We start from the raw sequence: 16,105 nt of genomic DNA on the forward strand, positions 1-16,105 counted from the left end.
TCTCGCCCGCACTCGCCCCCCCTCTCCCTCGCCCCGCACTCGCCCCCCTCTCCCTCGCCCGCACTCGCCCCCCCTCTCCCTCGCCCGCACTCGCCCCCCCTCTCCCTCGCCCGCACTCGCCCCCCCTCTCGCCTCGCCCGCACTCGCCCCCACCTCTCCCTCGCCCGCACTCGCCCCCCCTCTCCCTCGCCCGCACTCGCCCCCCTCTCCCTCGCCCGCACTCGCCCCCCCTCTCCCCTCGCCCGCACTCGCCCCCCCCTCTCCCTCGCCCGCACTCGCCCCCCCTCTCCCTCGCCCGCACTCGCCCCCCCTCTCCCTCGCCCGCACTCGCCCCCCCTCTCCCTCGCCCGCACTCGCCCCCCCTCTCCCTCGCCCGCACTCGCCCCCCCTCTCCCTCGCCCGCACTCGCCCCCCTCTCCCTCGCCCGCACTCGCCCCCCCTCTCCCTCGCCCGCACTCGCCCCCCCCTCTCCCTCGCCCGCACTCGCCCCCCCCCCCCCTCCCTCGCCCGCACTCGCCCCCCCTCTCCCTCGCCGCACTCGCTCCCCCTCTCCCTTCGCCTCACTCGCTCCCCCCTCTCCCTTCGCCTCACTCACTCCCCCCCTCTCTCTCTCCCCCTCTCTCTCCCTCACTCACTCCCTCTCTCCCTCCCTCCCCCTCTCCCTCCCTCACTCCCTCCCCCTCTCCCTCCCTCACTCACTCCCCCTCTCCCTCACTCACTCACTCCCCCCTCTCCCTCCCTCACTCACTCCCCCTCTCCCTCACTCACTCACTCCCCCTCTCCCTCCCTCACTCACTCCCCCTCTCCCTCCACTCACTCCCCCTCTCCGTCCCTCACTCACTCACTCCCCCTCTCCCTCACTCACTCACTCCCCCTCTCCCTCCCTCACTCACTCCCCCTCTCCCTCCCTCACTCACTCCCCCTCTCCCTCCCTCACTCACTCCCCCTCTCCCTCACTCACTCACTCCCCCTCTCCCTTCCTCACTCCCCTCACTCCCCTCCTCTCCCTCACTCACTCCCTCTCTCCCTCCCTCCCCCTCCCTCCCCCTCTCCCTCCCTCACTCACTCCCCCTCTCCCTCCCTCACTCACTCCCCTCTCCCTCCCTCCCTCACTCACTCCCCTCTCCCTCCCTCACTCACTCCCCTCTCCCTCCCTCACTCACTCCCCCTCTCCCTCCCTCACTCACTCCCCCTCTCCCTCCCTCACTCACTCCCCCTCTCCCTCCCTCACTCACTCACTCCCCCTCTCCCTCACTCCCCCTCTCCCTCCCTCACTCACTCCCCCTCTCCGTCCCTCACTCACTCACTCCCCCTCTCCCTCCCTCACTCACTCCCCCTCTCCCTCACTCACTCCCCCTCTCCCTCACTCACTCACTCCCCCTCTCCCTCCCTCACTCACTCCCCCTCTCCCTCCCTCACTCACTCCCCCTCTCCGTCCCTCACTCACTCACTCCCCCTCTCCCTCCCTCACTCACTCACTACCCCTCTCCCTCCCTCACTCACTCCCCCTCTCCCTCACTCACTCCCCCTCTCCCTCCCTCACTCACTCCCCCTCTCCGTCCCTCACTCACTCACTCCCCCTCTCCCTCCCTCACTCACTCCCCCTCTCCGTCCCTCACTCACGCACTCCCCCTCTCCCTCCCTCACTCACTCACTCCCTCTCTCCCCTCCTCATTCTCTCGCTTTCTCACTTCATCTCTTCATTTCTTTTTCACTCACTTTCTCTTCCTCTCTCTCTCTTTTTCTCACTCTTTCTCACTCTCTTTCACTCTCACTCTCTTTCACTCACTCTCTTTCTTTCTCTCTCTTTCTCACTCACTCTGTTACTTGCTGTTTCTGTCGCGCTGTTGATGACGTGTCCACTGTGCGCGGCATTAGGCCCCGGGAGGAGTCGGAGCGGCGCCTGTTTGGAGCGGAGTCCGGTGAGTGATGAGGCCGCGCGGGCCCGAGAGCGGCTGGAGACCCGGGGCCGGGTTCACTGTCCCCCGTCCCCCGTCCCCCTGACTGTCTGACCCTGACCCTGTGGGACTGACTGTCTGACCCTGTCCCTGTGAGACTGACTGTCTGACCCTGTCCCTGTGAGACCGACTGTCTGACCCTGTCCCTGTGAGACTGACTGTCTGACCCTGACCCTGTGAGACTGACTGTCTGACCCTGTCCCTGTGAGACTGACTGTCTGACCCTGTCCCTGTGAGACTGACTGACTGTCTGACCCTGTCCCTGTGAGACTGACTGACTGTCTGACCCTGTCCCTGTGAGACTGACTGTCTGACCCTGTCCCTGTGAGACTGACTGTCTGACCCTGTCCCTGTGAGACTGACTGTCTGACCCTGTCCCTGTGAGACTGACTGTCTGACCCTGACCCTGTGAGACTGACTGTCTGACCCTGTCCCTGTGAGACTGACTGTCTGACCCTGTCCCTGTGAGACTGACTGTCTGACCCTGTCCCTGTGAGACTGACTGTCTGACCCTGTCCCTGTGAGACTGACTGTCTGACCCTGTCCCTGTGAGACTGACTGACTGACCCTGTCCCTGTGAGACTGACTGTCTGACCCTGACCCTGTGAGACTGACTGTCTGACCCTGTCCCTGTGAGGCTGACTGTCTGACCCTGTCCCTGTGAGACTGACTGTCTGACCCTGTCCCTGTGAGACTGACTGTCTGACCCTGTCCCTGTGAGACTGACTGTCTGACCCTGTCCCTGTGAGACTGACTGTCTGACCCTGTCCCTGTGAGACTGACTGTCTGACCCTGTCCCTGTGAGACTGACTGTCTGACCCTGTCCCTGTGAGACTGACTGACTGACCCTGTCCCTGTGAGACTGACTGTCTGACCCTGACCCTGTGAGACTGACTGTCTGACCCTGTCCCTGTGAGACTGACTGTCTGACCCTGTCCCTGTGAGACTGACTGTCTGACCCTGTCCCTGTGAGACTGACTGTCTGACCCTGTCCCTGTGAGACTGACTGTCTGACCCTGTCCCTGTGAGACCGACTGTCTGACCCTGTCCCTGTGAGACTGACTGACTGTCTGACCCTGCCCTGTGAGACTGACTGTCTGACCCTGACCCTGTGGGACTGACTGTCTGACCCTGTCCCTGTGAGACTGACTGTCTGACCCTGTCCCTGTGAGACCGACTGTCTGACCCTGTCCCTGTGAGACCGACTGTCTGACCCTGTCCCTGTGAGACCGACTGTCTGACCCTGTCCCTGTGAGACCGACTGTCTGACCCTGTCCCTGTGAGACCGACTGTCTGACCCTGTCCCTGTGAGACCGACTGTCTGACCCTGTCCCTGTGAGACTAACTGACTGTCTGACCCTGTCCCTGTGAGACTGACTGTCTGACCCTGTCCCTGTGAGACCGACTGTCTGACCCTGTCCCTGTGAGACCGACTGTCTGACCCTGTCCCTGTGAGACTGACTGACTGTCTGACCCTGTCCCTGTGAGACTGACTGTCTGACCCTGTCCCTGTGAGACCGACTGTCTGACCCTGTCCCTGTGAGACTGACTGTCTGACCCTGTCCCTGTGAGACCGACTGTCTGACCCTGTCCCTGTGAGACTGACTGTCTGACCCTGTCCCTGTGAGACCGACTGTCTGACCCTGTCCCTGTGAGACCGACTGTCTGACCCTGTCCCTGTGAGACCGACTGTCTGACCCTGTCCCTGTGAGACTGACTGTCTGACCCTGTCCCTGTGAGACCGACTGTCTGACCCTGTCCCTGTGAGACTGACTGACTGTCTGACCCTGTCCCTGTGAGACTGACTGTCTGACCCTGACCCTGTGAGACTGACTGTCTGACCCTGTCCCTGTGAGACTGACTGTCTGACCCTGTCCCTGTGAGACCGACTGTCTGACCCTGTCCCTGTGAGACCGACTGTCTGACCCTGTCCCTGTGAGACCGACTGTCTGACCCTGTCCCTGTGAGACTGACTGACTGTCTGACCCTGTCCCTGTGAGACTGACTGACTGTCTGACCCTGTCCCTGTGAGACTGACTGACTGTCTGACCCTGTCCCTGTGAGACTGACTGTCTGACCCTGTCCCTGTGAGACCGACTGTCTGACCCTGTCCCTGTGAGACTGACTGTCTGACCCTGTCCCTGTGAGACCGACTGTCTGACCCTGTCCCTGTGAGACCGACTGTCTGACCCTGTCCCTGTGAGACTGACTGACTGTCTGACCCTGTCCCTGTGAGACTGACTGACTGTCTGACCCTGTCCCTGTGAGACTGACTGACTGTCTGACCCTGTCCCTGTGAGACTGACTGTCTGACCCTGTCCCTGTGAGACTGACTGTCTGACCCTGTCCCTGTGAGACTGACTGACTGTCTGACCCTGACCCTGTGAGACTGACTGTCTGACCCTGTCCCTGTGAGACTGACTGACTGTCTGACCCTGACCCTGTGAGACTGACTGTCTGACCCTGTCCCTGTGAGACTGACTGTCTGACCCTGTCCCTGTGAGACTGACTGTCTGACCCTGTCCCTGTGAGACTGACTGTCTGACCCTGTCCCTGTGAGACTGACTGTCTGACCCTGTCCCTGTGAGACCGACTGTCTGACCCTGTCCCTGTGAGACTGACTGACTGTCTGACCCTGTCCCTGTGAGACTAACTGACTGTCTGACCCTGTCCCTGTGAGACTGACTGACTGTCTGACCCTGATCCTGTGAGACTGACTGTCTGACCCTGTCCCTGTGAGACTGACTGTCTGACCCTGTCCCTGTGAGACTGACTGTCTGACCCTGTCCCTGTGAGACTGACTGACTGTCTGACCCTGTCCCTGTGAGACTGACTGACTGTCTGACCCTGTCCCTGTGAGACTGACTGTCTGACCCTGTCCCTGTGAGACTGACTGTCTGACCCTGTCCCTGTGAGACCGACTGTCTGACCCTGTCCCTGTGAGACTGACTGTCTGACCCTGTCCCTGTGAGACTGACTGACTGTCTGACCCTGACCCTGTGAGACTGACTGTCTGACCCTGTCCCTGTGAGACTGACTGACTGTCTGACCCTGACCCTGTGAGACTGACTGTCTGACCCTGTCCCTGTGAGACTGACTGTCTGACCCTGTCCCTGTGAGACTGACTGTCTGACCCTGTCCCTGTGAGACTGACTGTCTGACCCTGTCCCTGTGAGACCGACTGTCTGACCCTGTCCCTGTGAGACTGACTGACTGTCTGACCCTGTCCCTGTGAGACTGACTGTCTGACCCTGTCCCTGTGAGACTGACTGACTGTCTGACCCTGTCCCTGTGAGACTGACTGACTGTCTGACCCTGTCCCTGTGAGACTAACTGACTGTCTGACCCTGTCCCTGTGAGACTGACTGACTGTCTGACCCTGATCCTGTGAGACTGACTGTCTGACCCTGTCCCTGTGAGACTGACTGTCTGACCCTGTCCCTGTGAGACTGACTGTCTGACCCTGTCCCTGTGAGACTGACTGACTGTCTGACCCTGTCCCTGTGAGACTGACTGACTGTCTGACCCTGTCCCTGTGAGACTGACTGTCTGACCCTGTCCCTGTGAGACCGACTGTCTGACCCTGTCCCTGTGAGACTGACTGTCTGACCCTGTCCCTGTGAGACTGACTGACTGTCTGACCCTGACCCTGTGAGACTGACTGTCTGACCCTGTCCCTGTGAGACTGACTGACTGTCTGACCCTGACCCTGTGAGACTGACTGTCTGACCCTGTCCCTGTGAGACTGACTGTCTGACCCTGTCCCTGTGAGACTGACTGTCTGACCCTGTCCCTGTGAGACCGACTGTCTGACCCTGTCCCTGTGAGACCGACTGTCTGACCCTGTCCCTGTGAGACTGACTGACTGTCTGACCCTGTCCCTGTGAGACTGACTGTCTGACCCTGTCCCTGTGAGACCGACTGTCTGACCCTGTCCCTGTGAGACTGACTGACTGTCTGACCCTGTCCCTGTGAGACTAACTGACTGTCTGACCCTGTCCCTGTGAGACTGACTGACTGTCTGACCCTGATCCTGTGAGACTGACTGTCTGACCCTGTCCCTGTGAGACTGACTGTCTGACCCTGTCCCTGTGAGACTGACTGTCTGACCCTGTCCCTGTGAGACTGACTGTCTGACCCTGTCCCTGTGAGACTGACTGTCTGACCCTGTCCCTGTGAGACCGACTGTCTGACCCTGTCCCTGTGAGACTGACTGACTGTCTGACCCTGTCCCTGTGAGACTAACTGACTGTCTGACCCTGACCCTGTGAGACCGACTGTCTGACCCTGTCCCTGTGAGACCGACTGTCTGACCCTGTCCCTGTCCGACCGACTGTCTGACCCTGACCCTGTGAGACCGACTGTCTGACCCTGTCCCTGTGAGACCGACTGTCTGACCCTGTCCCTGTGAGACCGACTGTCTGACCCTGTCCCTGTGAGACCGACTGTCTGACCCTGTCCCTGTGAGACCGACTGTCTGACCCTGTCCCTGTGAGACCGACTGTCTGACCCTGTCCCTGTGAGACCGACTGTCTGACCCTGTCCCTGTGAGACCGACTGTCTGACCCTGTCCCTGTGAGACCGACTGTCTGACCCTGTCCCTGTGAGACTGACTGTCTGACCCTGTCCCTGTGAGACTGACTGTCTGACCCTGTCCCTGTGAGACCGACTGTCTGACCCTGTCCCTGTGAGACCGACTGTCTGACCCTGTCCCTGTGAGACCGACTGTCTGACCCTGTCCCTGTGAGACCGACTGTCTGACCCTGTCCCTGTGAGACTGACTGTCTGACCCTGTCCCTGTGAGACTGACTGTCTGACCCTGTCCCTGTGAGACTGACTGTCTGACCCTGTCCCTGTGAGACTGACTGTCTGACCCTGTCCCTGTGAGACTGACTGTCTGACCCTGTCCCTGTGAGACTGACTGTCTGACCCTGTCCCTGTGAGACTGACTGTCTGACCCTGTCCCTGTGAGACTGACTGTCTGACCCTGTCCCTGTGAGACTGACTGTCTGACCCTGACCCTGTGAGACTGACTGTCTGACCCTGACCCTGTGAGACTGACTGACTGTCTGACCCTGACCCTGTCCCTGTCCCTGTGAGACTGACTGACTGTCTGACCCTGACCCTGTGAGACTGACTGACTGTCTGACCCTGACCCTGTCCCTGTGAGACTGACTGACTGTCTGACCCTGACCCTGTCCCTGTCCCTGTGAGACCGACTGTCTGACCCTGACCCTGTGAGACTGACTGTCTGACCCTGACCCTGTCCCTGTGAGACCGACTGTCTGACCCTGTGAGACCGACTGTCTGACCCTGTGAGACCGACTGTCTGACCCTGTGAGACCGACTGTCTGACCCTGACCCTGTGAGACCGACTGTCTGACCCTGAAACCTGTCCCTGTCCCTGTGAGACCAACTGTCTGACCCTGACCCTGTGAGACCGACTGTCTGACCCTGTGAGACCGACTGTCTGACCCTGAGACCCCGACTGTCTGACCATGACCCTGTCCCTGTGATACTGACTGTCTGACCCTGACCCTGTCCCTGTGAGACTGACTGACTGACTGTCTGACCCTGACCCTGTCCCCTGTGAGACTGACCGTCTGACCCTGACCCTATGAGACTGACCGTCTGACGCTGACCCTGTGAGACTGACCGTCTGTCCCTGACCCTGTGAGACTGACCGTCTGACCCTGACCGACTGGCCGTCTGTCCCCTGACCGACTGGCCGTCTGTCCCCTGTGCGACTGGCCGTCTGTCCCCTGTGCGACTGGCCGTCTGTCCCCTGTGCGACTGGCCGTCTGTCCCCTGTGCGACTGGCCGTCTGTCCCCTGTGCGACTGGCCGTCTGTCCCCTGTGCGACTGGCCGTCTGTCCCCTGTGCGACTGGCCGTCTGTCCCCTGTGCGACTGGCCGTCTGTCCCCTGTGCGACTGGCCGTCTGTCCCCTGTGCGACTGGCCGTCTGTCCCCTGTGCGACTGGCCGTCTGTCCCCTGTGCGACTGGCCGTCTGTCCCCTGTGCGACTGGCCGTCTGTCCCCTGTGCGACTGGCCGTCTGTCCCCTGTGCGACTGGCCGTCTGTCCCCTGTGCGACTGGCCGTCTGTCCCCTGTGCGACTGGCCGTCTGTCCCCTGTGCGACTGGCCGTCTGTCCCCTGTGCGACTGGCCGTCTGTCCCCTGTGCGACTGGCCGTCTGTCCCCTGTGCGACTGGCCGTCTGTCCCCTGTGCGACTGGCCGTCTGTCCCCTGTGCGACTGGCCGTCTGTCCCCTGTGCGACTGGCCGTCTGTCCCCTGTGCGACTGGCCGTCTGTCCCCTGTGCGACTGGCCGTCTGTCCCCTGTGCGACTGGCCGTCTGTCCCCTGTGCGACTGGCCCTCTGCCCCCGTCGGCACGTGACTGGCCGTCTGTCCCCTGTGCGACTGGCCGTCTGTCCCCTGTGCGACTGGCCGTCTGTCCCCTGTGCGACTGGCCGTCTGTCCCCTGTGCGACTGGCCGTCTGTCCCCTGTGCGACTGGCCCTCTGCCCCCGTCGGCACGTGACTGGCCACCCACCCCTGGCACCACGAGACTGACTGTGTTCTCTCTGCCCCTACAGTGTACCTGTGTCGTGTCTGGATGATTCCTGAGATGAGTCTGGCTGACTGACTGACTCCAGGTGTCTTTCTTTCACGGTGTGTGAGGGTTTTGCGATGGCTGCGAGTGAGACAGAGTCTGGCGATGATATGTGGGAGCGGATATGTTCTGGATTGCCAGCTCGCACAAGGGATGGGAATGAAACTGACTCCCCAATCGGAGACTGCCTGCCAGAATCTTTCTGTGAAATATTCAGCCCAATTCCAGGGCAGGTGCTGGACATGGATTTGACCAGCAGCGATGAGGATCACTCAGAAGGTGATAATGGTTGGACGCCCTTGGCAGATTCAGACCAATATTTAGCAGCATTGGGTAAGTGTGAGATTCAAAACTTTTTATTCCTGATCCTCCTCGCACTGATCCCGTGTCCTGCCAGGACAGTGGGGAGAGAATCTGTTCTGACACTCGCTCAGTACTCTGATCAGCGATGGGAGGGCAGGCAGAGAGCACAGTGGGGGAATCTATTCAATGCTTCTAACCAATGGCCACACAGCTGTGTGCTTAAACCCAACCGAGTCAGGTAGGGATCCGAAACTCCGTGCACCCAACACGGGCACTCACCCTCTGACAGTCTGTCTACTTGTACTGTGTGTACCTGGTACAGTCTGTCTACTTGTACTGTGTGTACCTGGTACAGTCTGTCTACTTGTACTGTGTGTACCTGGTACAGTCTGTCTACTTGTACTGTGTGTACCTGGTGCAGCCTGTGTACTTGTACTGTGTGTACCTGGTGCAGCCTGTGTACCTTTTTGTACTGTGTGTACCTGGTGCAGCCTGTGTACTTTTTTGTACTGTGTGTACCTGGTGCAGCCTGTGTACCTTTTTGTACTGTGTGTACCTGGTGCAGTCTATGTACTGTCCTGTGCTGTGTATAGCTGGTGCAGTCTGCGTACTGTCCTGTGCTGTGTATAGCTGATGCAGTCTGCGTACTGTCCTGTGCTGTGTATAGCTGGTGCAGTCTGCGTACTGTCCTGTGCTGTGTATAGCTGGTGCAGTCTGCGTACTGTCCTGTGCTGTGTATAGCTGATGCAGTCTACGTACTGTCCTGTGCTGTGTATAGCTGGTGCAGTCTGCGTACTGTCCTGTGCTGTGTATAGCTGGTGCAGTCTGCGTACTGTCCTGTGCTGTGTATAGCTGATGCAGTCTGCGTACTGTCCTGTGCTGTGTATAGCTGGTGCAGTCTGCGTACTGTCCTGTGCTGTGTATAGCTGGTGCAGTCTGCGTACTGTCCTGTGCTGTGTATAGCTGATGCAGTCTGCGTACTGTCCTGTGCTGTGTATAGCTGGTGCAGTCTGCGTACTGTCCTGTGCTGTGTATAGCTGGTGCAGTCTGTGTACTGTCCTGCGCTGGGTATAGCTGGTGCAGTCTGCGTACTGTGCTGTGTATAGCTGGTGCAGTCTGCGTACTGTGCTGTGTGTAGCTGGTGCAGTCTGCGTACTGTCCTGTGCTGTGTATAGCTGGTGCAGTCTGCGTACTGTCCTGTGCTGTGTATAGCTGGTGCAGTCTAGGTACTGTCCTGTGCTGTGTATAGCTGGTGCAGTCTTTGTACTGTCCTGTGCTGTGTATAGCTGGTGCCGTCTTTGTACTGTCCTGTGCTGTGTATAGCTGGTGCAGTCTGTGTACTGTCCTGCGCTGGGTATAGCTGGTGCAGTCTGCGTACTGTGCTGTGTATAGCTGGTGCAGTCTGCGTACTGTGCTGTGTATAGCTGGTGCAGTCTGCGTACTGTCCTGTGCTGTGTATAGCTGGTGCAGTCTGCGTACTGTACTGTGCATAGCTGGTGCAGTCTATGTACTGTCCTGTGCTGTGTTTAGCTGGTGCAGTCTGCGTACTGTACTGTGCTGTGTATAGCTGGTGCAGTCTTTGTACTGTCCTGCGCTGTGTATAGCTGGTGCAGTCTGTGTACTGTGCTGTGTATGGCTGGTGCAGTCTGCGTACCGTACTGTGCTGTGTATAGCTGGTGCAGTCTGTGTACTGTCCTGTGCTGTGTATAGCTGGTGCAGTCTGCGTACTGTCCTGTGCTGTGTATAGCTGGTGCAGTCTGCGTACTGTCCTGTGCTGTGTATAGCTGGTGCAGTCTGCGTACTGTACTGTGCATAGCTGGTGCAGTCTATGTACTGTCCTGTGCTGTGTTTAGCTGGTGCAGTCTGCGTACTGTACTGTGCTGTGTATAGCTGGTGCAGTCTTTGTACTGTCCTGCGCTGTGTATAGCTGGTGCAGTCTGTGTACTGTGCTGTGTATGGCTGGTGCAGTCTGCGTACCGTACTGTGCTGTGTATAGCTGGTGCAGTCTGTGTACTGTCCTGTGCTGTGTATAGCTGGTGCAGTCTGCGTACTGTCCTGTGCTGTGTATAGCTGGTGCAGTCTATGTACTGCCCTGTGCTGTGTATAGCTGGTGCAGTCTATGTACTGCCCTGTGCTGTGTATAGCTGGTGCCGTCTGCGTACTGTCCTTTGCTGTGTATAGCTGGTGCAGTCTGTGTACTGTGCTTTGCTGTGTATAGCTGGTGCAGTCTGCGTACTGTACTGTGCTGTGTATAGCTGGTGCAGTCTATGTACTGCCCTGTGCTGTGTATAGCTGGTGCAGTCTGCGTACTGTCCTGTGCTGTGTATAGCTAGTGCCGTCTGCGTACTGTCCTTTGCTGTGTATAGCTGGTGCAGTCTGCGTACTGTGCTTTGCTGTGTATAGCTGGTGCAGTCTGCGTACTGTCCTGTGCTGTGTATAGCTGGTGCAGTCTGCGTACTGTGCTTTGCTGTGTATAGCTGGTGCAGTCTGCGTACTGTCCTGTGCTGTGTATAGCTGGTGCAGTCTGTGTACTGTCCTGTGCTGTGTATAGCTGGTGCAGTCTGCGTACTGTCCTGTGCTGTGTATAGCTGGTGCAGTCTGTGTACTGTCCTGTGCTGTGTATAGCTGGTGCAGTCTGCGTACTGTCCTGTTGTGTGTGTATAGCTGGTGCAGTCTGTGTACTGTCCTGTGCTGTGTATAGCTGGTGCAGTCTGTGTACTGACAGAATTGTGTTTTTCTAACAGAAAATCGGCTGAGAAAATTGAAGGGTCTGAACGAGGAACCGAATTCGAAAGAGATGCTCCGCAGCCTGTCACAGGCAAAGAAGGAATGCTGGGATCGATTCCTACACGAGCAGTTTGGGTCTGATGTGTACAGCGATGAGTATGAGATAGACCAGAGGTAACGTGTGATCTGCGGTAACCAGGGTTTACAGCAGGTGTTACAAAATAAACAGACACGTCACAATTGCTCCCACAGAGACTCTTCCTCCACTGGATCCGGCTTTCCCAGGACCGAGGGATGAAGCATATGTACGTCCTTTCCCAATGTGGTGGGTGGGGGGGGAAGAGTTAATACCTGCCCCCCTCCCCCGGCAGTGACTCGTTGTGAGTCACTGTGGGAGAACCTTCACCACACGGACTGCAGCGGTTCAAGGCGGCTCACCACCACCTTCTCGAGGGCAATTAGGGATGGGCAATAAATGCCGGCCTCGCCAGCGACGCCCACATCCCATGAACGAATAAAAAAAATATAATCACTCATACAGATACACAGTCCTTCACACACAGATGTACCATCCCTCGCACACGGATATGCAGTCCCCCGCGCACACCGGTACCTACCCGCGCACACCGGTACCTACCCGCGCACACCGGTACCTACCCGCGCACACCGGTACCTACCCGCGCACACCGGTACCTACCCGCGCACACCGATATAGACTCACGATTATATACTCACACACACAAACACACACACAGATATATACTCACGCAGATCTATACACATGCACACAGATATATACATACAGATATACACACATGCACACACACATACGCACACGCGGGCCCAGATACACACGCACATGCGCGCAGATATCCACGCGCGCACTTGATTAGATACGCACACTCGTGCACAGATACACATACACGCACAGATTCTCTCACACACACGCACAGATACTTAAACATACACACGCACAGATATGCACTCGTACAGATACACACGCGCGCACAGATATTCTCGCGCGCGCGCGCACACACACACACACACACACACAAACACAAACACTCTCTCACGCGCGGACACTCCCTCCCGCGCGCGGGGACACACTCTCACACTCGTTGAGTGGCTTTAAAGCCCTGTTAGGATGATAGCACAGGACTGGGACTATTTTGCCTCCAGAATTAGCCCTGGTATTACCACTCCCTTCCGCAGGTTTCTCAGGGCGGGGAGGGAGGTGTAAGATGTGGAATTGATGTTGCTCCATTACACGGTTAGTGTTTTGTGTTTCTGTTCTGTAACAAAAGGTTTCCAGTCGGTCGTACTCTGTGTACGTTTAGGAAGTTCTGACTGTGCCCAGTCCGCTCCATGACGACCTCCTTTATTTCTCCAGCGCCATTGACCATTTCAAGCGGTGGCTGCAGCCGGAGAGAGTTGCGGTCAGTGCGGAGGAAGTTCAGTATCTGATCGACCCCGAAGGACGGGAGGAGCCCGAGGGTGAGAGCTACTCGGCCTGTGAGCAGTAACGACCCACTGCACCCCGTGGATGACCGAGCAGAGGCCAGGCCCACGCTGAGCGCTGCCCGTCACAAACACTGAGACATTGAACTACGTAACGTGACATTAAGTGCGAAGAATGAACCTCGATGATCCCAGCGGCTGAATCAGTCCTTTAATGTTGTCTTGTATGTATTTTTAAATGGAATGGCGCTGGGAATTTCCTCAGGGCCTCTCCTACTCCTCCAACATAATGTGCAGTAATCACCGTGACTCGCGTAAACTGGCATTCCACCAAAGTTCGCTCAGTGGAGCGGGAGAGGCTGCGAGCACAATCCTGGTGGGAGCTCAGTCCCCAACCTGATGATCTGTGTACCCTTCAGTACATTAATGTACCTGCACCATAGAGAATTACAGACTCTGTGCCGAGAGGTTTGCACTCAAGGACGTCCCATCGAGAGTCTCACTGACCACAGCACACGTTCTCTCTACTCCCCCACCTTTCCCAGCTCCTCAGCAGCAGAGTCGAAACTATTGCAGGCTTTTAAACACAGGCTGATGGTCACCTTTCAGCCCATTGAATCTGCCTGGGCTTCTCCACTTCAGATTATAGAACGAATTAATACTGCTCAGGTATCAGACCCGAAGCTCTCCAGCCCTTCTTTAGGTTTTACTGCTTCCCTTGTGTGGAGATCTCAGAGGCTTCACTTGACCCTGCGATCTCCTGCCCAGGAGGATCCCCCTTCACACCGGACCGGGTCGCACTGCTTCTGCAGAGTCAGCAGAGTTCTTGTCTCAGTCCCTCTGTATCGGGAACTGAGATGAACCACAAGGCGGTGGGAGTGGGGGCGGGAGTTGGGGTGTGAGTGGGGGTGGGAGCAGGGGTGACAGTGGGAGCCGCTGCTTCCTGCTGGGGTGGGGGGAGGGTGCTGACCATTCCATCCATTGCTCTGTCAGTGTGGCTCTTTATCTCTCCATTAACCAACACCGCACACCCTGGGCCACAGTCCCCTCCCCCTTCCACTGGCCCCCTGTCCCCCCCTCCACTGGCTGCGTGCGCCCCCACCCCGCCCCACTACTGGCCCATTGGCCCTCCCCCTGTCCACCCCCACTGGCCCATTGGCCCTCCCCCTGTCCACCCCCACTGGCCCATTGGCCCTCCCCCTGTCCACCCCCACTGGCCCATTGGCCCTCCCCCTGTCCACCCCCACTGGCCCATTGGCCCTCCCCCTGTCCACCCCCACTGGCCCATTGGCCCTCCCCCTGTCCACCCCCACTGGCCCATTGGCCCTCCCCCTGTCCACCCCCACTGGCCCATTGGCCCTCCCCCTGTCCACCCCCACTGGCCCATTGGCCCTCCCCCTGTCCACCCCCACTGGCCCATTGGCCCTCCCCCTGTCCACCCCCACTGGCCCATTGGCCCTCCCCCTGTCCACCCCCACTGGCCCATTGGCCCTCCCCCTGTCCACCCCCACTGGCCCATTGGCCCTCCCCCTGTCCACCCCCACTGGCCCATTGGCCCTCCCCCTGTCCACCCCCACTGGCCCATTGGCCCTCCCCCTGTCCACCCCCACTGGTCCATTGGCCCTCCCCCTGTCCACCCCCATTGGCCCTCCCCCTGTCCACCCCCACTGGCCCATTGGCCCTCCCCCTGTCCACCCCCACTGGCCCATTGGCCCTCCCCCTGTCCACCCCCACTGGCCCTTTGGCCCTCCCCCTGTCCACCCCCACTGGCCCATTGGCCCTCCCCCTGTCCACCCCCACTGGCCCATAGCCCCTCCCCCTGCCGCCCCCATTGGCCCATAGACCCTCCCCTGCCGCCCCCTCCACTCGCCCATAACCCCTGCCCTGCACCCCCTCTGGCCCATAGACCCTCCCCCTGCCGCCCCCACCCCCCACTGGCCCATGGCCCCTCCCCCTGCCCCCTCCACTGGCCTACAGCCCCTCCTCCCGCCCTGCTGGCCCATAGCCCCCCCCCCCCCCCCCCCCTGCTTACTGGTCCACAGCCCCTCTCAATCCACCCTCTCCATTCTATTTTTGGTGCATGCCGAGAGGCTATTTTACTGTGGGAGTAATCACAGCCTCACCCGATCCGCCCACACTTACGGGCCTGGGCAGCTGGATAGTGCCCAGGAGGACAAACCCTCCCCAGACAGAGGCGCAGGTCGATTGTCGTGCTCCTACTCCTGTCCCGACTGTGACCAGCTAACTACACACCAACTGGGAATTAAACCCGGCCCTTCCGGTTGGGTGTGTTACACAGGCCACTGAGCTGAATCCTCCTTCTAGCCAAGGCAGCTTACAGCACAGAAGGAGGCCAGTCAGCCCGTCCTGTCTGTACCAGCAACATCTAATCTGAAATTAATCCCAGCGCCCTGCTTTGTGTTTTATGAATTGACCTGGTGTCAAACTATTCAGGATCCCTCGGTTATAATTTATGAACCTATTTTTACGACACTAGCCCCTCGCTGTAAATGAATTTAAAGGGGACAGTTCTCATCCAATACCTGTTAAACTGTCCTACAAAATGTATAGAGCAGTTTCATCTGTGCTCAGGAGCGTGGGTAAAGCAGCCTCCATGTAGATTTGTGCCGTGGTGCCTGTGAAGCTGTAATATGGTTGGTCCATGTGTAACGAATGAGGTGATCGTGCTGTGCGAACATGTGATAGATATGTAAAGCTTCGACAAAAGCAAAATACACTGGAAATCTGAAATAAAAACAGAAAATGCTGGAAACACTCAGCGGGTCAGGCAGCATCTGTGCAGAGAAACAGGGTGAAGGAGAGAGAATGAACAGGAGAGTTGAGAAAGGACATCGAATGAATTCTCCACTCACTGCCTGTTCATTCTCTTTCCTTTCCCCACTCACTGCCTGTTCATTCTCTCCCCTTTTCCCCACTCACTGCCTGTTCATTCTCACTCCTTTCCCCACTCACTGCCTGTTAATTCTCTCTCCTTTTGCCCCGCTCACTGCCTGTTAATTCTCTCTCCTTTTCCCCCACTCATTGCCT

The 16,105-nt window shown here is 58.3% G+C and overlaps 2 protein-coding genes across 4 annotated transcripts in view; one reads left to right on the plus strand and one right to left on the minus strand.

Annotated features, from left to right (window-relative positions):
* pcmtl (l-isoaspartyl protein carboxyl methyltransferase, like) overlaps positions 1-1,994 on the minus strand; it is a 66,114-nt gene extending 64,120 nt beyond the window's left edge. The window contains exon 1 of one of the 3 annotated variants that reach the window (XM_067991155.1): positions 1,820-1,994. In XM_067991155.1, coding sequence (XP_067847256.1) covers positions 1,820-1,875 — 56 coding nt within the window. In that variant the 5' untranslated portion in view covers positions 1,876-1,994. The remainder of the gene's footprint in view (positions 1-1,819) is intronic. The other 2 variants (XM_067991154.1, XM_067991153.1) reach the window with 2 other exon arrangements.
* On the plus strand, positions 1,849-15,832 carry ccdc32 (coiled-coil domain containing 32). Its single transcript, XM_067991156.1, has 4 exons — positions 1,849-1,922; positions 8,553-8,902; positions 11,617-11,773; positions 12,990-15,832. Exons 2-4 carry the CDS (start codon positions 8,647-8,649, stop codon positions 13,120-13,122), a joined length of 546 nt encoding a protein of 181 aa, XP_067847257.1. The 5' UTR covers positions 1,849-1,922; positions 8,553-8,646; the 3' UTR covers positions 13,123-15,832.
* Positions 15,833-16,105: the final 273 nt, after the last annotated feature.

The sequence above is a fragment of the Heptranchias perlo genome, chromosome 10 (assembly GCF_035084215.1).
Source record: "Heptranchias perlo isolate sHepPer1 chromosome 10, sHepPer1.hap1, whole genome shotgun sequence".
Classification (NCBI taxonomy): Eukaryota; Metazoa; Chordata; class Chondrichthyes; order Hexanchiformes; family Hexanchidae; genus Heptranchias; species Heptranchias perlo.